At 42.4% G+C, this 25,885-nt stretch overlaps 2 protein-coding genes across 10 annotated transcripts in view; both read right to left on the reverse strand.

Annotated features, from left to right (window-relative positions):
* Positions 1–18,769, reverse strand: part of afap1l1a (actin filament associated protein 1-like 1a) — a 28,633-nt gene extending 9,864 nt beyond the window's left edge. Inside the window, exons 1-9 of one of the 4 annotated variants that reach the window (XM_076891442.1) lie at positions 18,470–18,769; positions 2,580–2,705; positions 2,367–2,450; positions 2,192–2,271; positions 1,649–1,778; positions 1,395–1,490; positions 1,075–1,289; positions 793–972; positions 572–655 (exon numbers count right to left, since the gene is read on the reverse strand). In XM_076891442.1, coding sequence (XP_076747557.1) covers positions 572–655; positions 793–972; positions 1,075–1,289; positions 1,395–1,490; positions 1,649–1,778; positions 2,192–2,271; positions 2,367–2,450; positions 2,580–2,705; positions 18,470–18,554 — 1,080 coding nt within the window. In that variant the 5' untranslated portion in view covers positions 18,555–18,769. Of the gene's footprint in view, positions 1–571; positions 656–792; positions 973–1,074; positions 1,290–1,394; positions 1,491–1,648; positions 1,779–2,191; positions 2,272–2,366; positions 2,451–2,579; positions 2,706–5,640; positions 5,826–18,469 lie in introns of those variants that run through there. The other 3 variants (XM_076891447.1, XM_004541124.5, XM_076891449.1) reach the window with 3 other exon arrangements.
* Positions 18,770–20,505: 1,736 nt separating this feature from the next.
* The window catches only part of ablim3 (actin binding LIM protein family, member 3), a 46,716-nt gene continuing 41,336 nt past the window's right edge, over positions 20,506–25,885 (reverse strand). For 3 of the 6 annotated variants that reach the window (XR_013101328.1, XR_013101326.1, XR_013101322.1), the window contains 8 exons: positions 24,407–24,541; positions 24,162–24,232; positions 23,737–23,905; positions 22,594–22,623; positions 22,268–22,323; positions 22,001–22,067; positions 21,716–21,895; positions 20,506–21,637 (listed from right to left, as the gene is read on the reverse strand). Coding sequence is in view for 1 of the 6 variants with exons in the window: in XM_004541118.3 (XP_004541175.1) it covers positions 21,524–21,637; positions 21,716–21,796; positions 21,885–21,892; positions 22,001–22,067; positions 22,268–22,323; positions 22,594–22,623; positions 23,737–23,905; positions 24,162–24,232; positions 24,407–24,541 (731 nt within the window). In the remaining 5 variants the exon portion in view is untranslated. The remainder of the gene's footprint in view (positions 21,638–21,715; positions 21,896–22,000; positions 22,068–22,267; positions 22,324–22,593; positions 22,624–23,736; positions 23,906–24,161; positions 24,233–24,406; positions 24,542–25,885) is intronic. The other 3 variants (XR_013101324.1, XR_013101329.1, XM_004541118.3) reach the window with 2 other exon arrangements.

Raw genomic sequence — 25,885 nt, forward strand, 5'->3', positions numbered from 1 at the left:
CGCCAACACAAGGTTAGATTTTATCAGGGCCCAAGGTTTCATTCTAAGCTAAGCTGGTCTACACTTGCCTTTGACTAATAAAGAGCTAAATAACTATACTTTAAAGGCATTTCTTCTCATACATATCCACCTTCTTAGACGTCTTTCTGTCATGCTGTTTCCTAAATACAAACACATGGCATAATTAAACAAATAGTCTCCTTCCAGCTCTATATGGGCTCCCCTTGTTTTAGTATTTGTTTTTGTATGAGAGCCTGTTGCAGATTGTGATCTAATAAACTCCTAAAGAGGATGTGCCTCTTCCGACATTGGCTCACCACCACCTCCGTCAACGAAGTCTTAACTCCTAATTACCCTGCTTATCTCCTCTTTGTTCTGCGAGCCAAACACAGGTATCTGTGTTGAGCCAAACAATTGTTTAGGAAAATTGATGCTGACAGCACAATTGCTGCTTGCTGCTGAGCATTCCTCGCCTCAGCTGCTGTAAGGAAGAATTACGGACTTCGGGGATATAACAAAAAAAACCCCCACAAGGATACACTCACATAAACATCCTCTCTCTCACGCTTACCTTATCAAGTTCACATTTTCTGAGAATGACAGGAGATGCCGATTCCTCGGGTGCTGCGCTCTGACTGCTCACCTCTCTGACAACCTGCGGGAAAGTTTGCACTTATCACTCTGGACTGGATGCTAACCCCCCCCCCCCCCTCGATAGACCATTGATGATTGGCAGCTATACCAGAGGAAAATACATGACTCCTGCATAAAATTGCAGCATGCTAAAATTACCGTAAGCCACGTGTGGGCCTGCTCTTTGCTCTGTACCGCCAGCACCAGCGCGTCCCCATTGGGTAAGGTAAAGCGAAGCTCATGATGCTTCCTCTTGGTGTCTTTGGGGACGTAGACTACAGTGCATTGGGGCAGCAGCAGGTCCACGTAGGGGGACATGTCTTTGGAACTCTTATAACACTGCACAAAGAACAAAATGTGGTACGTGTGAGGGGGGAAAAAAGGAAAGATACATAAGTAAAGAACATCCTTTAAGGAAGATGAGAAAGTGCAGCATCTCACTTGTAGCCTGTTGTCCCGTATGACAGTGAGCTGCTTGGCCCACTGCCCAAAGCGTTTTTTACGCAGCAGGAAGGCACAAATGCGACAGTCCCTGGCAGGAGGCATGGAGCTCTCATCGGAGGGCCACTGATGAGTAAGCCGGACGCTTGGGCTCCTCTCTTCCTCGTCTTCCTCGTAGGACTCGTAAGAACTGCTCAGAGCATCAGAATCATTGTCTGTTGAAGCAATGAGAAAGACAGAGAGAGGGAAAATGTCAGCTTTATTTGTTGGAAAAACGCAGGATTTATCCGGCGATCCTGGAAACGTGTGGGTGTTCTCACAGGAGTTTTTGCGACGTAGGTTTGAGCAGGTAGTGGGGTATTGGTTTTCTGTATCTTCATAGCCATCTTCTATAGAGTTAGGAGGGCTGGACCTTACTGGAAAGGGAAGGAAAAAATGCAATTTAGCTTTTGTTGCGCTAATTATCTGTGGTACATCCTGCTATATGATTGTGTTCATATCAATTATATCCTGTGCATGGAAAATTCTAGAACACTAAGGTCACTGAGTTCAACTGAGGTGGGAACATGCTGACCTCTTGTTATTATATACTCAGGCATCTTGCCAGGGCCCAGGGGCACTGCTTCTTCGTAGTACTCCTCTGGAGGAGGGGTTGTGGGCAGCGGGGGTGGCGAGTCAGCTGAGTGTGGGGCGACACAGCTCTGCTAAGGGAGACACATAAATATAAACAAAGCTCTCAAATTTCCTCTATAGCCAAAAAGGCCAAAAGAGCTACATAATCAAAGAGACGCACAGAATAACCCTGTAAAAAATTCCATAAATTAGACGCATGGGCTCTGGGCGGATCCCCAAGTCTTCACTCGTCCAGCAGTTTACAGAGCAATGAGCATGTCGAGCAAAGGGAAAACCCCACAATATGGAACACAGTCTCTGGTTTTCATCGCCTCTTTTGGATTTGCAATTTGCAAAGTGCAACTGGGGCAGCGAGTGCTGAAAAGACTGATATTAAACAGCTTACAGCCCACACACGGAATCCTTTCACCTTCAGGACTTTAAGCCAATATTTAGTTAATTTCCAAAATATGAGTTCTCATATTTTCTCATATTTTTCACTTGCCTTTTTCGAAGTTTCAGTTTGTGCATTCTTGTTTTCTTTCACATCATCAGAAACATCCTTTAGGTCTCCAAGCTCACAATCTTAAAAAAAAGAGACATTCATTTATTCTCGTTATGTTAAGGGCAGGGAATTTGCATAAGTGGCTTTCATTTGATCTCACTATGGTGGAGCTCACCAAATGTCTCAAAGAGAGACTCTACAAAGCTCGTGCCATTTCTGTACACTGATGAGTTCATGTAGATGTAGTCTGTTCCTGACACTAGAGGGGAGGAAGAAGAAAACACAGGCAGCAGTAAGTTAAAAAAAAACAGCATTAAAAAAAAACAAACCTTATGTGTGCAATCATTCAGAACTTAGTGTAAAAATGAATTTCCTTCCTCTCTGTTACCTGATGGCTCTATCTGCTGCAGGAGGTTCCGCACTGAGGTCTTCTTCTCCTGGGTGGTGGAGCTGAGGTTCTCCTGGTCCAGCATCTTCAGCAGCACGCCCAGCTCACTCACCAACACCTCCATTGCTGCGCAGAGAGGAGGGCAAATGGTCAAAGGGGTGTGTGAGTATATGTGCAAGCATTTGTGTATAATTAGAGAGGGCAAAGGTCAGACTAGCAAGTCTAAACAAATCCCTGGTGTATGTCCAACAGGCTCTTTCTGCTTTGCTTTCCCCTCGTCCTTCTTTCAATTTGTGTCACTCTGCTTCACAGTTTGTCAATATCCATCAGCCATCTCATCACTGAGTCTCCTTTCTATCTCCCTCTGTCTATCCAGACTAAACAATGCCAAGAGGCTTCAGTCGAGAAAAGATTTGCAACCTGCTGCAAGCCAGTGCCACCAAGCAGCGCTTTTTGTTTCTTCCAGCTTCCCGAGGTGTTTCCATTAGCTCGTTTGTAACCACCGTCTGTATTCTAGCACCCAGTTTATGTATGTATGCTTATGTATGTAAAAACAAAACAAAACCTAACAAATGGCTGAGTCACTGCTGGCATTCTTGTCTGCCTCCCCCTACTTCCCATTCCCCTCCATCTCTTACTCTCTCCCCTCCCTCCTACCCAATTTTCAGAGTCCAGGCCCCTTGGACCTAGCGAACCGTGCGTCTTACTAGGGTCAGCCGCGGGACAGCCGCTGAGCCAGAAAACTCTTTGTACAGAGTGTGCTCATATGGCAGCAAGACCTGTTGCGCTAAGCACACACACAAACACAGGCAGAAACAGACACATACACTCGTGCACACAAGCCCAAAACGCACAGGCAGGCTCATGTGTTGTGCATTTAGCGAGGTGTGTCAAATCTTAACTTTTGTCTGCTTATCTAGAAAATGCACTCGAACCACCATCGTGTGCAGGATTTTGTACACAGGCCTAAAAAGCACATTAATAAGTTGAGGCAGAATGTTGGCTGTCTCAACGTATGACCCCAACGCAGTGAACTTGCATGTAATCACCTCTGACAAGCAGAAAATAAATTAGCTGGAGAAAATATCTATTGTTTGTCAGTGATGTATGTCCTACATTTCAGGGTGCTCCCACTCCTTAAAGACAGACATACTTTTCTTAGGTGGGTCTTCCTATGGGTTTTAACAATGCCCAGCCAAGGCTACGGTCAAAAGCAACAACAGCTACAGTAGGTGTATGTTTGCCTGTGTCTGTTTAACCACTTTGACTCCTGTACCAGCCTGGTTTCCTTCCATTGTAATAACAGCCCGCTCCCACTCTGAGGAACGGGCATGAGGATTTAATCCATGCTGTGAGCTGGAATGTGTCCTCATTAACATCTAATTCATGCAGGGAAATGAGGAAGTGGAAGGACAGGAAACTCATGAGAGTGGGATGTGTGGGCCTGGTGAACGCTGTTACTCTGCCAGAGGTTCCAGCTGTTTAGATTCTGGCTCTAGCGTAGCACTGGGCTTCCCCTAACCTAAGTGTAAGACAAAACCGTATCCACAGCATGACTCATTCTCTGCAGAGAGAAGTTGAAATTTACACCAGTCAGCACTAAATCAAGTATATTACATATAATATAATAGAGAAATTGAGGCGACGCTTTCAAAGGATTTGGCGTGAAGTAGGTCGCCTCACTCCTTAAAAACGGTTTCACAATTTTACTCCTTAAAAATCAGATTACCCAATTTCACGTTTACAGTGCAAGGGCGAGCGAGAAGGAATTACTTCCTCATTTTTGGCACTAGGGGCACGTAAGACCACCCTCAAGTCGTCCATCGTTCCTTTATAATTAACAACACACCATGCACGAGTGTCGTCACACGTCTTAAGCGGCGAGTCATCTTTTGCTTTTATGCTGCAACTGCTCGTGCGTGTGTTTGAATGCGATACGTAACCGATGTCTTCTAACTAATTAGGCAAAAGCTCCCGTAATGTTACAGTGATAGATGAAAATGTGGTTCAGTGTAGTGAAAGCAATGTATGTGTCTCCATAGAAGGTCAAAGGATAACTTTATTCTAAGCTTTGTGTACTTTCAGCTTTTAAAAAAAAAGACATCATAAAGTAGAAGACTTAAGACACCAGAGAAAAAAGATTGTGCAGGTCTGCAAAGTCAGTCAAAGTTTAGAACACACTTGGTTTCCTCACACTTGCTTAACAATTGCTGTTAAACACCAGACACATTCCTCGCCTCGTTCATAGTGCAAGACTCTGCATTGTGTGTGTGTGTGTGTGTGTGTGTGTGTAGACCTTTGTTAAGTGGAGAGGGTAGTTTGTTTAACACTGCAGACTCAGGCCTTTAAAAGGAGCTTACATTTGTAGACTTTCTGTGCCAACTCTGTACGGTTGAATGATGGGTGAATAATTTCAGTGAGTCTAGCACCTGTGCTAACATGCCCAACAACGTCTAAATTAAAGAATAATCTGACCTCATACGATTGCACCATTTTTCTCAACCCCCCCCGCTCCCTCCAAGTACCAAAGACCTCCCTCATGCTGAGCTGACTTCTTTTCTTGCCATGCAACCCACCCACCCACACACACACACACACACACACACACACACACACACACACACACAAACAAACTTAACATAACAGTATGTCGAAAGTGACAGGATTCAGTCAGCAGCAGCTTTGTTTCACAACATCACTGTAAGCAGACATTCCAACTTATCCAACAAGAATTTGCAGCCCACAACGAGTCTTCAGAGGCTTCAGAAATTACAATGTTTCACTAACGACCCTGGCAAACACAGCTTTCTCAACAATTCAACATTTCTGCCTTTCTCTGTGTCTCAGTGAGCTGGCATGGCCCTCAAGGCATGAAGTAAACATCATCTGATTCCTACTGTGTTTGGATTGAAGGCACGACACCTTTAGTGTCTTTACATCCCCGCAGCTAACACACCTCTCTTTCCCTCGGCATGCCCAAATCCTGTAGCATCAGATGCTTTAATATACCAACATTTATAAAATATCTGTTTTCTTGTTGTTTTCTTTTCAAAACACTTACCTTCACGGGCAGTGGATGACAGTCCCACCATTCTCTAATTGGCTCATTCATACACAAAAGAGATACTGCAGGAGATACTCCAGACTCAAAGACACCCTTTGTGCTCTGTCCTGTGAAGTCTGTAGCGGAGGTGAGCTACCATCTGCTGAATTCACACTCCCTTTACCTCTCCCTTCCTCCATCTGATCTGTTATCTCTCTGCACCTCCCTCTCCGTCTACCCTCCTCTCGTTCCTTTTTTTTGAGTGGGGGGGGGGGGGGGGGGGGGGGGGGGGGCAGGGGTGGTGCTCTGCGTGTGTGCGCATGTGTTTGATCCCCCTTCTTCCACTGTAATCCTAGGGATCGTATAGCACCTGGGAAAGGCTTGCTGTGTAAACACACACACTAATAGCTAACTCACATTCTTTATTCTTTTGCATTCTTTCCCTCTCTCTTTACATTATTAACTTTTAACTAGTGGCTACAAACTAAACAGGTTCCAGTTTAGCTGCCTGTGGAAATCCCCAGTTTATAGGGGTATTTTAACATGTCAAGTAAAAGTTGCAGGATTTAGGAAATTCTGTGGAGTAGTCATTAGGGCAAGTTGAGACCTTTTCAGTGTCACACGTGGAGGATTTGCTGCCTTGAGGCAGAATCAGGCAGCCAAACACGATGCAACATGCTGCCTTCAATCACACTGGCAGTAACGTGGCACAAACAGCCCTGAAGCATACACAGTTCAATACACAACCACAACCACAATATGACACACTAGCTTCTTCTAAGTGTAGGCTTTTACTATAAGAAGCCTCTTGCACAAGACTGGACAAGTATCATTATGATGTCACAAGACTGGGGTTACAGCATAAGCGTGCAAGTAATAAGATCACCTGTTGTTTGGAATCCTAGTGTGACCCCTCATCACCCCATTGTGATTCTATTTGGGGAGCTCATTCACTTTTTTGTTCAGAATTAGACGAGAATGGTTTTAAGATCCATCTGTGCTAATCGAGACTAGTTAACAGGTTGTACATTTTTATTTAAATCATACAAAGATTTGTGTGTTTTTTTGTCTTTTGGTAGCTGATAAAAAACACAACTTCATAATAAAAATATAGAGTACTGTGCAAAACTATTGAGATAACCCTCATTTGTTTATATTTGCTAGGATAATTGGATGTAGGTGCTGCCATTTCTCAAAAACACAGGTACCACAGGCCATAGTGTGAATGTGAGTGTGAAAGTTTGTCTGTCTCTCTGTGTTAGCCCTGTGATAAACTGGTGATCTGTCCCGGGTGTAGCCTGCCTCTCGCCCTAACACAGCTGGGATAGGCTCAGCTGCAACGGGATAAGCTGAATTGAATAAGCAGATAGAAAATGGAAGAATGGACTCCATTAGACCTTCTGCCTCTGATTTTCAGTGCAGTTCTTCTATACACAGTTGTTTCCATGTCTTGCTTTATTTTCTTTCTTCCCTCTCTTTGAAAGAGTAACATAGCATTGGTTCCACAGCAAAGAGTGTTCAAATTCAAGCGGATGAATTTTTTGCTCAGGCTTTTCTCCAAGTTGTCCTTCCTTAAGAATGATTTTATAACAGCCACCATTCTGAGGCCTTTCTGCTGATGCTTAAGCAAACAGTAGATGGATCAACTGAAGGGCCAGATGCATGTCTCAAAAATGCTAATCAGATACTGTTAATCTGTTGCAGATAGTTTTGAGGCTTGTCATTTCTTTTATGTCCTACACCTGTGTAGTTTCCTCAGATTTTTTAAGGACACACTGCACACCATGCTGACATACAAGAGGTTTTCAGCTAAACCAAAGGAATGGGAACAAATTACATCTGTTTGTAATTAGCTGCTAGTAACAAATTGCTAATTTGCTTGTTGTAAGTAAACACAACCCTGGTTCATCACTTGAGTTGGGTGTCTTTTTATGCTTAAATGAGTCATAGGTCAGTGTTAAGTGGCGTTACAAACAAAAACTACTCCTCTAAAAATGGTCCGGTAAAAGGACTGGACTCCTTGGAAGTTAAATATAAAGAAATGAGTAGTGGCTCGATGCTTTTGCACAGAATTGTATTTGTGAAGAAAAGCGCCGCACTAATGAGCTCCTTCTAAAATCTATTGATAAAAAAGCCAGACCCTTCCTCACTCGTAAATGGTGCTTCCCAGCTTTTCCCAAAATAGTCTCACATACTGCCTGATATGGCCTTAAAAAAAAACGAGTTCTGATAGTGACTAAATCTGAACTTTGACCTCAATAGTAAATATCTGACCACATACAGAACTGTGGATGTTAGAGGAGGGATGTGAAAGCACACCAAGTTGTAAAATTCACACCACCTTGAACCATATTACAGCTGGGTGCGATGGATCTCAGGTTTTTGAAAAGCTAAAGCCTTCGGGGCAGAAATAGTCACAGTTAATGATAAAACAAAACCTAGTGTTTATTACAATGAAAACTACTGGTCAAGTCCACAGTGCAAAACAAAGGAGAACCATAAAGATGTAAGTCATGCCAGATAAAGCAGTTCGAGAAAAAAAAAGACGGTACCATCTGTGACTCCACAAGAGATCTGTATCTACTGAAAACTGATGGATTATTCTTGGAAGAGCCCCTTTCCTTATTGTCTTTGGAGATGCTGGATACACAACCATTTCTCAACCCGATCTGACATGAAAGCACACTGCACTGTGTAGGTGTCTTTCTTCCTCGGCCGAACAATACGACCCAGCAAGTTTTTGAAGGAGACGAAAAGCATATTTTTTGTGTGCAAAAGCATAATCTTATCTCATGTTAAGTGAGTCAAAGGATAGGGTTTTCAGTACAGAGACAGTGGCGTTTGAGTGTTATCATCATGCCGTGTGAGTGTTACCTAAATACCTCCATCCAACTCAGTCATCAAAGCTGAGTCAGGCATGTTTGAAAAAAAAAGAGCTGATTCATAATGTTAAGAAGCACAGATGAGAAAGGAGATCACCGTTCACCACAGGATTTATCACACCACTCCGTGTAACAAAGAATGAGGTAAACCAGACAGCCAGATGTTCGCCCAGTTTTTAATTGAATTAGGAGGTGTGCCAACAATGCCTTCTCTCACCAGGCTGTGCCCTATCATGATGAAATTCCCTCCCACCCTACCCTTCGAATTCCTGGCATTTCCCAAGAGTGACAGCTCTTCTTTCCTCTCGCCAGTAGAAACGTGTCTGGGCATTCGCAAAGTGATATCTCTGGAGAACACCACAGGTACACAGGGACAGATCCGGTTCATAGCGCAAATCATCTTGATGGCTGCTGCCAGTCTTTCTGCTACTTTTTACTGCGTCATTTGTGATGGAGGAAGAGATATTCAAAAAAATGCTGTTGCTGTACGTTCATTTTACTTTCACGGTATATAAAGTTGCTATATTTGACATCACACAGAAGGACTGTGTATGAAATGGCTTGCTTGCAGTCACAAATAGACTGGGAAATATAGCTGCAGGCAGCGATGAGGGGGCCAAGCTGGCACAGTCACCATGGCAACTTGAGCTGACCATGTTAAAAGCACTGGCAGGAAAAATGAGTTGTTGCTTAATGCCCTGAGTGGGGACATTATGGAACTTGAGAACCTCAAGAAGAAGTACAAAGTTCATACACCAAGGCTTTATTCAGATATGGAAATGTACTTATTCATTTATGTTTGATTGGAAAAGCTGGTGCATTTCCAGGTGTTCAACCTACGGTACAGTTTTAATACAATAGGATTCATGTCCATATCACTGCTGATTGTGAAACAGATATATCCATCAAACAAGAGAGAGCATAGCTTTAGGCCTGTTGAGCATTGTTGCGTACAATCTGCTAAACATGCCATAATGTTGTATGCTATTTCCAGACTGAACGTGACCCATATCTGATGTCATGAGCTTTGAAGTTAACTTGCTACAAGGAATATAACAGTACCTCATTAGGTGGTGTTATAAAGGTTACTCTAGCTTCAACTAAGCGATGGTGCTATAGTGCACGAGATGGAGACATGAAACTCGGTGAAACGACTGTCCCCAATGAGGGTGTCCCATTCATGCTCTTTAGCAGTAGCTGCTAGGAGATACCACAGTGTTACTTTTATTTTCTCGCTCTGGTTGGCTAAGTTTAGGCAACAAAATGATTTAGTGTGGTTTACCACACAGGCACACCTGTGCACAGTTTACAAGCACTTTTTCACACATCTTCTTGGGGCCTCTTGCACAAACAACATTCAATGTTATATTATGGGAGAACATAGTAATCGTCCAACTGTGCAGTGTCCTTAAGTTTTGTGGAGCATTTTAGCATAATTTAGTCTGTTGTGTTGGTTTTAAATGAGCAAACAGCATATCATTGAGGAGCTTTGGTTCTTCTTTTGGCTTCTTCCTGCTACAGCAGATCATCGGTTTCCACCTAACCCTGTCCTTGGCATCCACTTTTCTCACACCAAGCCTCTGAATGTCCCCTTTGATTACCTTCATGGGTTTTTTTCTCTTGTCTTCCACTTTTCATCTTGCCTGGGCAGCTCCTTCTTCAGCATCCTCTGTCCAATATATCCACTATCCCTCTTCTGCACATGCTCAAACCTTCTCGGCCTTGCTGCTCTAACTTTGTCTCCAAACTGCTTAACCTGAGCTGTTCCACTTGTGTATTAACTTCTTGTCAAATCCTGGTGACTCCCAATGAAAATCAATTCTTCCTTCTCCAGCTCCACCTACTGTCATTTTGTCAGTGCAATCAATCCTGGTGACCCTGTCCATTTCACTCTCGCTGTTATCCTTCACATCACTCCTGACACTTATCTCCACTCTTCTTCACCTCGCTCGTGCACTGTCCATTTGTCTGGACGGTTGATCCCTGATATTTAAACTCCTCCACCTTCACTAACTCTGCTCCGTTGCTCCTTCACAGCTACACCTGTTTTGCTCTCATTGACAAACATGTATTCTGTCTTGCTTCTGCTGACTTTTATTCCTCTTCTCTCCAAAGCATGCTTCCACCTCTCCAGGCTATCTTCTACACAGTCACAGTGTCGTGTGCAGACTCCTGTCTAACCTCATCTCTCAATCTGTCCATCACCTCTACAAACAAGAGGAAGTCATAGCTGACTCTTGAGGCAATCCCACCTCCTCCTTGAACACATCTGTCACTCCGACCGCACACCTCACCACTATCTCGCTGTCCTCATTCATGTCCTACACCAGCCTCACATACGTCTCTGCCCCACCTGATTTTCATCAGCTCGTCTCTTGGCACATTATCTTATGCTTTCCCTAGGTGTCCTGGTTATTTTTTGGTTAGCATTTAAACTTTAAGGCTGGAGGAGTTGATGGATGGCAAAAAGCCACAGGGAAAATAAATACTGGACTTTCAGACACTTCATCAACTGAATACTAATGATTTGCTGGATATATTTACTTAACATTTAAACACAAAAAATGACAATATTTTATATTGCTGTGCTTATAGTTTTTATCAACATACACTCCAAAGAAATATATTAGTTTAAAATTAATGAATGTTTAAGTAAATCTTATTATTGGTCAATATTGCCGGGCCTGAAAACAGAGATGTCATTACATGTTTTTGAGGGCTTAGGGAATAAGAGCCCATTCATTGGAAGCATGTCTGGCATATAGAGTAGAAAGTGTGGGTATTTAAAGGTTATGCCAGGACTACTAAACTACCTACTGAAGACCCTGAAAGGGAGATTTAAAAAAGTAGCAAAACAAAGCATTTTTCCTCATCATCATTAGTATAATGGGCTGAGCATCTCTATGGAGTTCTCTCATATGGCCCCCAATAGAGATGAACTCCCTCTCTCTGCCGATGACATCACCTATCACCTCCAGCCTTCTGTTTCCTCTTCCTGTCAGCTGACCCATTCCCACTTTGACTGCAGCGTCTCTGGTGACCCCATTCTCATTTCACTATCTAGATCATTCACCAGATAGAATAGAGAATGCATCTGCAGCTGCATTTCAAAGAAACAATAAAACAGAGCCTTGAATATGCGATTACTGCAAAAACTCATTTAGCAGCTACAGGCTGAACCCCTGAGAGATAATTATGTTCTCATGGCCTTTTTGTTAATGCATTCATTGTGTAGGTAGTAATGTCTGACAAAGCAGTGATAATGAACATATATACTAAATGTAGATTACAAAACTGGAGCTGAGCAGCAGGTGAGAAGAACATGTGGAAAAGTTTATTTGTTTTGGAGGAACTGCAAAGGTATATGGCTAAGGAGAGAGAGAAAAACATGCTCCACCCCCACTGTTTTTACTGGACTCGGGAAGCTGCTTCAGGTTATTATAAAATACAGCAACGATCCTACACTCCATGATACAAGTGTATGAGCAAAGACAATAAATATAACAGTGATGGGGACTCTCTAAGGATATAGATATGCTGAGTTTCTACGCGAGTAGAGTATTATTCTGTCTGAGATTTTTATTTTTCTTTGCAATAACTGGCCAGCACACTGACCCGAAACTGACAGAGCGATAAACAGCGTTGCATTCAGCAGAGCATGCGTTTCACGGCACAATTACTTTCCAATCTAACATCTTTGTTTAAATCTCCCTGAGCCTCTCCCCGAATCAAAGCAAATATTTCTACACATCACTTACATTCGGTTTGTTTGTGTCGTGCAGTCTGTCTCTAAGAGATTTCTGGCTCCATCCTGCATTCTTGCTCCTACTAATTACACCACTCTAACGAGCTCACCCCAGACAGAGAAAATACTCAAACTCATTAGGTATCTATGGTGGCCGGGGCACTTATGGTCAGAGTGTGGGAGAAGTATGGGCTTGTGCTCTCCCGCTCACCTGCTTAAGCATTAACTGGCTCTTTGAAGGTCAGCCATTAAGCACAGAAGCTTTTGATGTTCAGACGGTGATAGCTAGAGCTGCTATCTCAAAGAGACAGTCAAGGTCCTAAGTTAGAGGTCAGGTTAGTAAAGCAACTCTGCTCTTTCTTCCTACCTGACATTGGTGATGTTTGTTCAGCAGCTTTTGCATCTCTGTAGCAAGAATCTCATGCTATCAGGCCCTAAGAATAATTGTATCTGACAGGTATGGGAGAAAGGTTTATGTTACTGAAATAATTACACTGTTGAAAGAGGCAACACTGAAGTTGTACTACTGACGCCCTGAAATAAGATTTCTTCTGGTGTAGCAGAGTTCCACTTTTGACTCCTACAATCCTTTACCCCTCAGTCTACTGTGGCAAATCTCTTGTGTGTGATGAAGAAGCATCTCAACAGCTGATGATGCCTGTTTATGCATTACCACAGTAACAGAATGGCAAAGTGCCCAGGGGATTTCCCTGTATTTTATCAGTGCATTGTGAGGCAGGGCCGATCTTCCCAGTGTCCCTGAAAAATAAAATGCAATAAAAAAAAGGGAGGAGACAAAAATGGACAGATGGGTAGAAAGAGTCTGATCAACAGTAATACTCACCAGGTGTAAACATATGCATCTGGGCATTTCTCAATATGGACTAAGGTCAAAGGGATGTCTGCCTGCTAGACTTCCTTCCCCTTGCTCTCATTTTTCATTTTTTGCTCTGATTTATTCAGGTCCAGGATGGCACAGAGGGCTTGACTCAGCCTGCTGCTAGACAAAGCCCCTACAGTGCAGTCAGTATTATTCAGATCCCGTATCTGCCCTCAGTCCTATGAGATCACCACAATGCTATGTCTCCCTCACAGAAAAGCATTCACACACTTAGAAAGATGCTATTTTGCAAGTGGAAGCACTGATGTTGCACAGACAAGGGTAATATAGACAGAACAGATGCCGGCAGACACTCACACACACCATTTACGTGCGCGTGCGTGCACGCACACGCTCAGAATCCCAGTCACACATGCACAGAAGGAGGAGAGAGGCTGCTTTGTCTCCACTTGGGATTTTCTGTGTTAATAAGATCTGAACTAAAACGCTGTATTCAGTTTTCACCAGAAAGCTGAGATTTCTGTTGTCTGAATCTGTCATGTTAGCCATAAGAAGGCCTTGATAACTGCCTTTGTATTGTATAGTTAAGAGCATTTAAATGCATAATGAGGATGACTTTGGGCATGGATTTTGCAGTGTAAACAATAAAATGAGTCTTGATTATAAACAATAGTTATGTCTAAAAAGTTAAAATAACATTTACTAAATCATTACTAAGTTACCTTTCAACACACTTCCATGCAGTGTTTTAGGTAATGGATTAGCATGTCGTGCCTCATGTAGTTTCACTTCTTTTTTGTTCTTTTTTCACTAAGTGCAATATGTGTTCAGTCTTCAAAGAAGCATGAAACCACAGAGGCAGAAAACAAAGGAGGTGGAAAGTCTGCAAAGTATTAAATATCATTACAATATAATAAGCTATTGGCAGGCTGGAGTCTTTTTTCATAGTCTATCTGCTTGGGTTTTGTTTTCAGGTTCTTCCCACATTCCAAAGACGCTCATAGTTAAATGGCTGTTCTATACTGACCATAGGTGGGAGGGTAGCTTGTGACTCCCCTAGTGTGACCTGGGATCGGCTCCAGCCACTAAGACCTTCTTATATGAAATACCAGAATTTGTCCTGCTTTTTTCATGGTCCAATGAAAAGAATGCCAAAGCACAGCAACAGGGAAAAACCTACAGGTGAGAAGCTGTTTTGCAGTGTTTCAATATTTTACTTTTACAGTCATTTTTGCATTTATACACAATAACAATAATTCCTTCACTGACAGTGACTGGAGCAAAGAACCACAATAAACTGACACAAAGACTTTAAAAATATCATTTTACAGACCGAACTTCTTCAAAAGAGCCAAGCATGAAATCTACTTTTTTAATGTAGATAATATCAAACATTATGTTACAATGTTTTGTGGTATACGTCATCACACATCATACACCAAAACTCTTGTGAATTCCACACCATGTGTTGTCGGTAACATGTCTCTTTACCCCCTAAAGCAAAATGGAAAAAAATTAAATTAAATTTCTGTACCTGTTTCATAAATCACCCTAATTCACATCTGTTCGAAAGTCACATATAGACGTCCTAACTGATAACAGGTTAGACAAGTCCTATTATGCCAAGTTTTCCCAATAAATCGTAATCTTTTATAAGTACTGCTTGTGTCTGTGTGCCAGCACACCTCAGGCAGAGTCCCTTTTCACTGTCAGCAGCATAAGAAAACACCTTTTTTTCCTCAGTGTCACGTACACTCTATAGTCCCCTGCTACAGTGGTGTGATGCAGGTCTCCATGGAAACCCTATATAAACAGCAATGTGTGGAGAATGACCACTGCCTACATGTGCACGCCCACATGTGCACATACACTCACATAACCCGCACACATATACAGCCATATGAATCATGGTGATCTCCTGTTCTCATAGGGTTAAAGAGGGGGGAATTCCACTTCTTATAGTGCTGGTCTACAATCATCCATAATTTAGAGCTCATGAATGATGAAGCACATATATCATACATACACGTATATCATACTAAATGCCTTAATGTATGCTACATGTGTGAGCGACCCATGTCTGCAAAGCTTCTTCATAATTAAAAACTCCTACTAAAGTCTCAAAAGGGAAACAAAACAAAGACTCTTTTGAACAAAGGTTATATGGAAGGGAGATTCCCTTTTCTATATGTTCTGGGTCTCATTGACATTCATGTGGTTCAAGTTAGTTACAATAATACTATACTGTGTACATCACATCATAGAAAAGATCTAGAGTTCTACTGGAAACAGCTTTGCACCAGAGAACAGGCAGCTTTCTTTGAGTTTTTTGAACTGTAAATGAAGGTGAATGCTATTTTATGGCCTGTAGAATTCATTGTAACTGTCCTTTGTTACGTCTGGCTATTTCATTTACAACAGGATGCGAAACAGACTAAACGAACAACATTTAAACTGAACCACAGGATGGTTTTATTGTTGTTAATCCTCCTTGACCTCATCGAACTCAACTGGAAAGCTGAGCAAGGAGGACAACATCATAGGAAGCTATGATTTTGCTCATTTTGGCTGCTAAAACTAATGGTAAAAAGCCAAGTTGTAAAATACTGGACAAAAGCTAAATGTATAAGGACTCTTTGTTTGTTACATAAAAATGCAGATCACCCAGCAGATAATCAGGAAGTGTTGCATAAATGTGCACACAGTGAAGTCCCCTGACCGCTGCATAGATGATGAAAGCGGGCAGCATTTTAATTGTGCTCTTTTGCACTGCTAACCTGAAACCACTGAAATTGTGATTTAATACGACCGCTACCAATTAAAACCTCTGTTGTCTCCTAACAGTGCTCAGAACTCAGTTCTATGAAAAGAAAAACATTTTCTTACTCTGAGCCGTTTCCTTTGTGAATAATATATTAAGAGGATGGTGGGGGTTGGAATGACATTCCAACAGGCACACAAGCACGGGCGCATGGATGCCCTGCAACACACTGGCTGTCTTTTTCATATAGTACTCAGTGGAATGTGGAGCACGCTGTCACATTAGCAGAAATGAATATACGGAGTAGGGATTTGCATGTGGTGAACTTGTGCATTTCTCTCTGCATCATTTTCTACTCCATAGTCTATTGTTTTTCTCTACAAGTTCTTCCACATGCTCTGACAATAGCCTCAATTCATCATATCTGATGGGCTAAATCACAGGCAAACCCCGTTGCTGCGATGCATCTCTGCAGGGACGACCTCACCCTTCTCACACCCACCTGAATGCTCTGCTTCTCACACTGTTCACTGAGGTCGACTGTGGAAACAAAACCTTTGTTACACTGCTGCTGCTGCAGCTGGCTCAGACAGTCGCTGGCTCACACCATTCAAGTTCCTACCTGCCACTTGTCAACTTTTACAAGTTTGATATCTGAACATATGAATTCTAACTGCAAAAGCAGTTCCGCACATTTTTGCTGCCTTGGGTTTTTCTTTTTTAGCTTTTAGTGCAACTTGATCAGTTAAAGATGTGGCGATTGACTCCTGCGTGACATAACCCCTGTTTTGCCTTTTGCAGTATGTTTTCTTCCTCATTCCCCGTGTGTCCCATGAAGCTCTTTCACATCAACTCTGTAGCATTTGTCTGAATATAAGCAGAAGATGTGTATAAATCTTTATAAACATTAGAATTTATCTGGCTGCTTCTATCTCCTATCACGTCATCTGTAAACATTAGTGATCCAATGCCACTGGAAGACACACACCCATGCATCACTGCATTTACTGGGCTTTGAAAGATATACTTCAGGTCCTGAACCTTTCTCTATAATTTTGATCTTAGTGTCATCTGTCCAAAGATTGCAGTCCCAGAGCTAATTTGACCTTTCAGTTCTTGAAGCTGACTTCTAGTTTGCTCCTCACAAATACAAAAGATTCAGCTCTTGTGAACTCCTCTACATTATCAATGTCAGCCTCCTGGAGAGTGTTCATCACTTTGCAGGATGTTTTGAAGTGGACCTTCTTTACTAATATCTTTATCATTTCTGACATGCTACAAACTTTATGAATGCTCATTAGCCCATTATAACATATCTGACAGATCAAATAAATAGCTGCAGGCAAGCAGGGGACATGGGAGTGTTTATTCTCATGGTGTTTACACAAACAAAAAGCCCAGTCTGTCAAGATGCATTCTTGTGTGTTTGTACGAGTTTCTCTGTTGAGAAAGATAGCAATGACAGATGAGATTTTCTGCTCGTCTGCAAATCTGGACAAGCCCTAAAAACTTCCTTCCTAAGATGCTTTGCCTCCACACCAAAAACACTGCTAACATCAACATAATCCTCATATGCTGACAGAGTCACAAAGAATGGAAAAGGAGGTAAACTGAGGACGGGAGGGCAGGAGTGACCAAAAGAATTGTTGTTTTTCTTGTAGGCATGCAGGTTTGCCCCCTTTTCTTTCCTTTCCAGTCAGCTGAGTAAAAATGTCCATTAAGCTGAACGTTATAATCACTATCACATGTTTACCTGCCTGGCTGCGGGCAACAAGTCGATGAAAACCATTTGAGAGTTCACAGCTCTAAAAGCAAACAGCAACACCAGCTTAAATCACTGCAGGTTTGACCATATGTTCTTAGTTGAAATGCTACACTTGGTCAAACCTTTCCTGATTAATGCCATCACTTCTGATGTTTAGCTAAAGCCCAGATGGAGGCAAGTGTATATGCTTTTTGTTACAGTGGGAAAACATGTTTCTGTGCAGGGGGTGCGAGTGCACCCCACCCAGAGAAAACACATGGCATGGAAACACATTTTGTATTTCTGGCTATTCAACACACACACAAAAACACTGCATATCCCTGGAGATCTGTGCAAAAGAATTCTGTGCCATTGGCGTCCAATACCAGACAATTACTAGCAGGATCACCCAATCTGTAAAGATCTCATCTCCACATCCAGATATTTGACTTGACTCAGGATGAGTGAGATTCACTTTCTAGAACAACAATCAAACTGTGGGTCTTGGGTCTGCACTTGGTTTCCTGGTTGTCCAAGCAGCTGGGGGGAGACCAAAGCAGCTTTATTTCTTTTCTTTTCCTTTTAAGTGGACTACAATTGTATCTTTGTAGATGCTCCACATGAGTTCACATTTACTCAATTTGCTTCATTTACATTTACTTTGTCTAAAATGACATGTTTGTGAGTGTTTGTTGAAGGTAAATGAGGCAGTAAACATTTGGGTTCAGTGAAGTAGAAAACAAGACTTTCCGCAGATAAAAGTCTGAGAGGAAGGGTGTGTGTGTCACTCTTTGACAGTCTCCCAGAAATGATTAGTTCCCATAAACAAACACATGCTTGTCTTAATTAGCTGACGAATTAGAAAGCAGCTTACACTTACACTTGGGGCCGCTTGTGTCCATTGCGCTGTGATGCTGTCCCTGTGAAAGTCTACTGCAGGTCCATGAGTGAGTGAGCATGTGAAGACGTGTGGAGAGCTGCTTGCTGCCGCCGCTGATAGATCCACAGTGGATACAACACAGAGCAGCAGCAGGCACCCGCTGATCTGCTGGGTCCTAAAGCCACCAAGCTCCCGTCGCAGCAGAACAGCTCGGAGCCACAAATGACTCGTGTTTGACAAGGTTACAAGTGTGCTTGAAGGGTAAAGTTAGCACTTCTTCGTCTGCAGTCTGCTAAACAAAGAGAAGGAACTCGCCTGGCCCTGTCCAAAGCCAAGCCCACCTAGCTGCTCCCTTAAAGCGCCTATTATGTCTTATTTGCTTATCTTAGACAAGAACCTGTTGCAGAGATGATGATGTGACCCTGTCTGTACTTGCCTGGGAGCAGAGTTTCAGCTGGCTATTCTACTTGCGCAAGTAGAGGTTTTACTGTCAAAAGCAGTAGATTTTTTTTAAGAAAGGACAGCCAGATAAGTACAAGGATTTCCGCGCGGCTTCCAGGCAGCTATATAATGGGAATAAAACCTTTTTAAATGGGAGAGAAGTCTAACTCCAAGTTTCTTGTTTCATAGAGGGGACTTGCCTGATAGTTAGCAAATAAAAATAGCAGTAAAGTAAAGGTAGAGTTTTTCATAAAGGGTTTTGACAAAACAGACAACTGCGAGAGCAAGGCACAATCGCACAGGTAGGCATACCATGAGTCACTCTTTGACGTTGCCATGATTTCACAATTCAGATAAGCAAAGTGCAGACAATTTCTAACACAGGCCTCCAGATAGCAGTCTCACAGGACCACTGATCCTAACCTCTAGAAAACTGTTTTATTTTATTTTTTTCTGAACACACTATGACAGTGATATCTGTTGTATTGATCTTTTTGGAAAAAATGTGCCATTAAGGAAAACATTTAATCTCCTAAATCCATAGCTGACCAATCAGCATGCATTAGCAGAATGCTAGGATTTGCTATCAGAAAAAAGGAATCATTTCAGACACATGACGAGTACTAGATTTGTGAAACTAATAAATAACACTACTGTGCAATCTTGATCCGTTGGGATTGTTAGGAAAGAGGTGCAGTGATTTATTGAAACATGCAAGCATATGTAGAACTACAGTATATAAGGCAAGAGCAGAGTTTGTGTAATTCCAACAAGCTTGAAAGTCAATATTTGGTATGACCTCCTTGATTCTTCAACACAGCCATAGCCAAGCTTTCTTGTGATTTATTTAGGTAGTCTTCAGGAACTGTTCTCCAGGCTTCTTGAAGGACTTTCGAAGCTCTTCTTTGGATGTTGGTTGCATTTGTTTTGTTCTCTGTCAAGATGATCCCACACTGCTTCAATAATGTTGAGGTCTGGTGACTCATAGTGTTCCATTGTGTGTTTTTCTTTAAAGATGTGCTTTTACTGCTTTGGCAGTGTTTCGGATCTTCATGCTGAAGAATACAAATCTGACAGTACTTTTTTTTCTTTCTTTCATGATTCAATCAGTTTTAACAAAATCCCCAACACCACTGGCTGAAAGGGAGCCCGAAACCATGACAGAGCCTCTACCGTATTATATAGACAGCTGTAGAGGCTGTATTATTCTGGTGTCTTTACCTTACAATGTAAAGCATCTTGAAGTGACTGCTGTTGTGGCATGACTGAAAATGAGTGAAAAAAAGGAAACAAAAAACAGTTAAAACACCCTTCAAAAGGCTGGATAACTATTGCTCAAGACCAAATTACCAGAGAGTCTTTTGAAATAAAACATGAAGAAATGAGGGATGGCTCGACACTGTTGGTACTCTATGCAGTGAGTACTACTGAGCACCCCAGCTGGCATTAACAGGAAGTGAACAGGCTCTGGTGGTATCAGTCTTCATACTTACACAAGCACCTGGAAAGCAAATAAGGGCAGTTGCCTAAAACAAATATTCCACAGTCTATTAAAAGTGTAGCTAGTAAAGTAATAAAAAAGAGGAGGCTGGTTTTGATTTGAAGTTTAATTTTAGTGACAAAAATCAAAAATAACAGTATTCAAAGTCTTCAACAACCCTGGATCTTTGTCGGCACGTTAAATCCTTTGCAGAGTGTTTTATCTGTGAGTGATATAATCTCTGGAGCTACAAAATTATTAGATTACCATTCTAAAAGTATATAAATAAAAAGCAAATGCAAATGGATGACTACAACTCTCATCCTAAAACATTTAGTCATTGTTCTATTGCAACGGGTAGAAAAGCAGAAGGACAGAACCGCCGTGATTGCACATTCTTTTAGGTTATCGCACAGCTGCACAGTGAGATGAATCTATTGGTGATCTTTGACAAGTTTAACCAGAGTGATCTGATAAATTGTACATTTGCGTTCTCAGTTTGGTTTTCATATCTAAATCAATTGTTGTAAACTACAGGTCTCTTAGTTTCTGTGAGAGAGCAAGAAAACAGGGGCACAGGTAAACAAAATGCATCCCTAAGCCAAAAAAAAAAAGAGAAAAAAAAGCAAAGCGATGCTCGCAGGCTCACACTCTTTTTCATCTAGTCATTCTCACTGATAAAGTGTCATAAATGATATGCTATACCTACATTCTACTCATTCAGATTGCTGGTGCTGCACAGTCATACCTAAGAGAGCGTAACAAATAAGGCAAAGCCAAAATTCTCCTCATTATGTTTTACTACTGCAGCTCTGGTCACTAACGGTCACGCCATCCTTCATCCTTTAGGCTTAACAAAAGCAAAACACTACTGTATGACAGTCTCTATTGCTTGCACCCCACACAAGTTGCACACAAGTTTATCAGTCCAGCGTGCATAATGTCTCTCGGTATCCCAGGAGTCCATCTGGTGGGACCAGAATTTGGTTTATCACGTGAGGGGATGTAGAACAGGTTTCTCGGGCATGGCAGTGTAACTGTGTAGGAGTCTTCGTTTCTATCCGTCCCCTCCTACAGTTAGTCCGTCTCCGACTCTATGGCAGTATTCAACACACGTCTGAATGTTATTAAAACAGTCGCGCCTGTTTTTTCAGTTCATTTCTCTTCCACAGAGCCAGCCGGTCAAACTCTTCCACGGTCATACCGAACACTTGGACAAACTCCTCTGGGGACAGGTGGCGCTGGAAAAACACATCATAGCAGAAATTAAGTCTCAAATTCTAGTCATGGTTTTGGGATTTCTTTGGCCGTTAACTTACTTCCAGTCTGGCTCTGTCTACATCTTTGGGCAGCCTGTTGCGCCCTCTGGTGGTGACGATGAGCGACTCATAGGGGTAAATCTGCAGGATAAAGGAAAGGACACACGCACACATTTCAGATACCCGGGTACAAAAGGAGTGGAATTTCATTATTTTAAAAAAGCCTTACTTTGTGTTCTGCTGGGAGAAAAGAGAGAGAGAAAATGAAATCAGTGCAATTGAAAAAAAGCATGTTAGATTAATTGCTTGGCTCTAATAAGGTGTTTTTAGGTCATATTAAATTACCTCTGCTTCCCCAGTTGACCTCGCTGCCACTGTCATATTGGTACTGGTAGCAATCTGCACTCTGAGGCTGAGGAACAGAGTAGGACAGTGAGATTAACAAGAGCAGCGAGCTTCGGGGAATTAACTAATAAAACAGCTTGAAAGCTGGTCGAAGGTAGTAATGAAAAGTGTAAGGGGCCAAAAGAGTTATTTGAATTAAGCCAAATAATATGTATGATAGAATATGTCACAGCTATTCATGCTTTGCCAGGTTCAGTGTGATCTCACCCGCTGGATGCCGTTGCGGCCATATCCCGGTAGTGAAGCTGACTTACAAACAAAATCTGAAGCAGAAAAAAGAAAACACATCAGCATGATATCAGTCTAGCCATGAGCTGCTTAAATGTTCAGTTGTTTTCATGCATTCTGGCGCCATAAGATGGCGCTCATGCCTAACCTAAAACAAAAAATATCTCCAGATGTGTGCAAATGATGCTGGTCGAAGAAGTATTAAAACTAGCAGGAAAAGATCAATAATAAACTGATGCCTTAAAAAAAACAGCTATTTAAATAAATCAGAGCCACATATTGAAACGCTCTGCAGATGAACTTACCGCTATCGGTGCTGTACTGTGACCGAGGAGCTGTAAAATAAACAGATGATACGATTACCTGTTACAAAAAACAACAATAATAAAACAATAAATGCTGCAGCACATGAGCCTAATCTAAATTCATGAAAAACCTCATCAGGGAAAATAAGTGTAGAGCTTTGACATCAATCTGTCTTTTATAGGCTTGACAAAAAGAGGAATTAAAGAAAAAAGGGGGGCAAGTTCCACATTCATCAAGCCCTGCGAGGAACACAAAACATCAAAGGGGCAATAAGGCCAGGGAACATGCAAGCATCTTTTAAAAAACGAGAAAAATAAGATGCACAAGTGTGCAAAAAACACACTACATGCTTCAACATCTAACTGCAACACCCAAGCTTGCACAGTTACAAGCCTTTGTTGCCTTTCAAACACCACCAGCGAGCCGAGTCCCATTCAGCCCCGCTCACTCCCATTTGAGAAGCGGCTTTAATGAGAGATCTTACCGCTCATAAATAAAACAGGATATGGGACACCAGCTGTGAGAGTGAGAGAATCACATAGATGCAGGGGTAGATGGAAGGGTAGATCCACCCATATGGAACAATTTTGGAGAGAGAAAGCAAAGGGAGCAGGAAAAAACCTGTCTGATAGAGATGAGGTGAGGCTGAATGTCAGAGGATAAAATAACCAGTAGCTTATACACTGTATGAGCAGCGAAGTGCGACTATTACAAAGAGAAACAAGTCGGCATGTGACTTTGTGACATCTGGAATTTCAGCACACCTGGTTGAGCACTCTGTTTCAGTTAGCTTGAAATTTTCTTAATCAGTGTGATCAGATATCCCTCCAACACTGACAGGCCACATCTGCCCCTGCCGCTGGCCTACCACAGCTGTTAAGCACACTCATCATCGTTCCATCTCAATACACCACCCAGCCTCCAGCAGCGGCCGTGACCCTCTGTGACCTGCATCCGCAAACCTCATCGCCCTCGCCCTCACAACGCCGGCGACATACTGAGGCTCATAAAAAAACCCTTGTGGCAACATATAGGGCTGTACAGAAAGACAGTCATAAACCTGCTGAAACAGAAGAAACCAGCAGACAAAAGAGGTGGATGTACTGGGGGTGTGGGGGTGGGTGGGATAGGTGGATCCTTACAGCCATTGATGGTGTTGTTGTACGCCGTGGTGCCATAGCTTGTTGTGTTCAGTGTTTCCTTGCTCCCGCTACGAGAATTCCTCGCGCTGCCCCAGGGGTCGTTGTCATAGGAACCAGATCTGGCTTTCATCTCCTCCTTTAGAATCATCCTCCCAATGCCACTCCCAATCTGCGAGGAAAGAGGGCAAGGAGAGAAGCAGAAGGTGGAGAGGAAACAATGAAGGACGCGTTGTAGAATTAAACGAAAGACAGAGAAAGAGAGCAAGAGAAGCAAATAAGGAGGACGGCACAGGCGCCGTGCGATTAAAAAAAGTGCATTTATTTATTTATGGGTGATTTTCTTTCTTTTCTTTTCTTTTTTTTTGAGGTGGGGACTTACTTCAGTGTGACGTTGAAGAAAAGAGAGAAAATTATGAAGCTCTTACTCTTTGAAGACCGTGACTCCAAGTCTCTTCATCTCCTCCCGTGGAGAAGCGTCTTCTCGGCGCCCGATAGGCTGGGAGAGGAAAAGAGATGAAAGAGATTCCCTTTATGAATTTTGCACTTTCGCGGGGAGCACAGCAACAGTGCGAGTAAATGGATAAACATGACAATATGGCTACAAAATGAACCGCTCTCCCATGTGTGCCATCGGTACACTCTGAATAAGTGAAACAGCAGTGTTTCGTACCCCTGGGGGAGCTGCTGTAGGGGTAGTAGTCAGACTCTGACTGGCTGTATGGCTCTGGAGAGTAGGTAGACAGTCTGGAGGATCTGAGGATGTCCTCACTGGTCCTGCTTTTGGTGGCTGCATCCACGTGATTGTCTGTTTGAATTAAGAGAGAAAGAGGCAGAACCAAAAGAACTGGCCTGTTAGAGGAATAGTTTGCCTGTTCAGTTTATGGTCGGGAGCTAGATGGGAAATTATAAACCATTCTTATATCTGTTAGTTCAATATGATTCTGGAGTCACTAGAGCAGGGGTGGGAAATTAATTTTCCTAAAGGGCCACATGAGAAGTCGGGACTGCTGTGAAGAAATACATCAACAAGCTTATAAAGAGAAAATTAATAATGAGGAGAACTGAGTTCAGCTTATTGGTGCGACCCTCAAAAAACAGTCCCGGTTTCTCATGTGGCCCATTGGGAAAATTAATTGCCCACCTATGTTATTAGAGGGTCATCGCAGCTTAGCACAAAGGCTGGAAACTTCACTATGATGACAATCCTCTGGTTTTAGTAGAAACCAGATATAAACAGGATCTTGCAATACCAGAGTGGAGAAATTAAAATAAATGTGGATTATTTCTTGGCTTGCAGCAGCGTACTCCTGGTGTCTATAAACTACAGGAAAGATATGGTGCTTGGTTTCTGAATGAATTACCCAAACTAGATTGTTAATGAGCTTTAGGGCCTTGCGTTTTACAGACCCAGGCTAGCTGCTTCACCCTGCGTCTACTCTTTCTGTCAAGCTAAGCGAAGATGTTTCCTGGCTTCATATTGAACAGACAGATACTTAACAAGATTGGTATTGATCTTCTCATCTTGCTCTCAGTGTGAAAGGAAATTTCCCAACATGTCAAACTATTGCTTTAAGACGGCACGCACCAGCAGCGCACTAACAAAAACATCTTAATGAGCGTCACAAAGACGTACAGCGATGAAGCGCATTCACTCCACAGCTTCACACTTATGATATCCAACGCTCTTGTCAGAGAAGATCAATATTCCGGCCAACGGCGGGAAAATAGCCGGCATTAAAAAGGGAGTTCTGTTACGGCTCAGCCTGAGGCTCACATTCATTTCACAAATGGTGTGAGGCGGCGATATTGATGCCACTCTGCACTAAAGCATAGTCAACGGAAGTCAATGGGAGTGACATGCGGTGTAATGTCGCATAGATCGCTCTTCACTCTGTTAGCCATTAGCCATGCCAGATCCAATCCATGGCCCATTGAATTCCCATGTACACGATGCACGACACCAACACATATTCAGAGCAATATTGAACGCTCTTGATACTTCTGTCAGAGGAAGTATGGCTGCACAACACTGAATGCGAAATACAGTGACACACACGCATGAAGACAAATGAAATTCTGTATCTATTCACTGACGGTAACTGAAACAGTGAAAGGAGGGAGATACTTACAGAGGCAAGGTCACCGGGTA

Source organism: Maylandia zebra, linkage group LG2 (assembly GCF_041146795.1).
Source record: "Maylandia zebra isolate NMK-2024a linkage group LG2, Mzebra_GT3a, whole genome shotgun sequence".
In the NCBI taxonomy this organism is placed as follows: domain Eukaryota; kingdom Metazoa; phylum Chordata; class Actinopteri; order Cichliformes; family Cichlidae; genus Maylandia; species Maylandia zebra.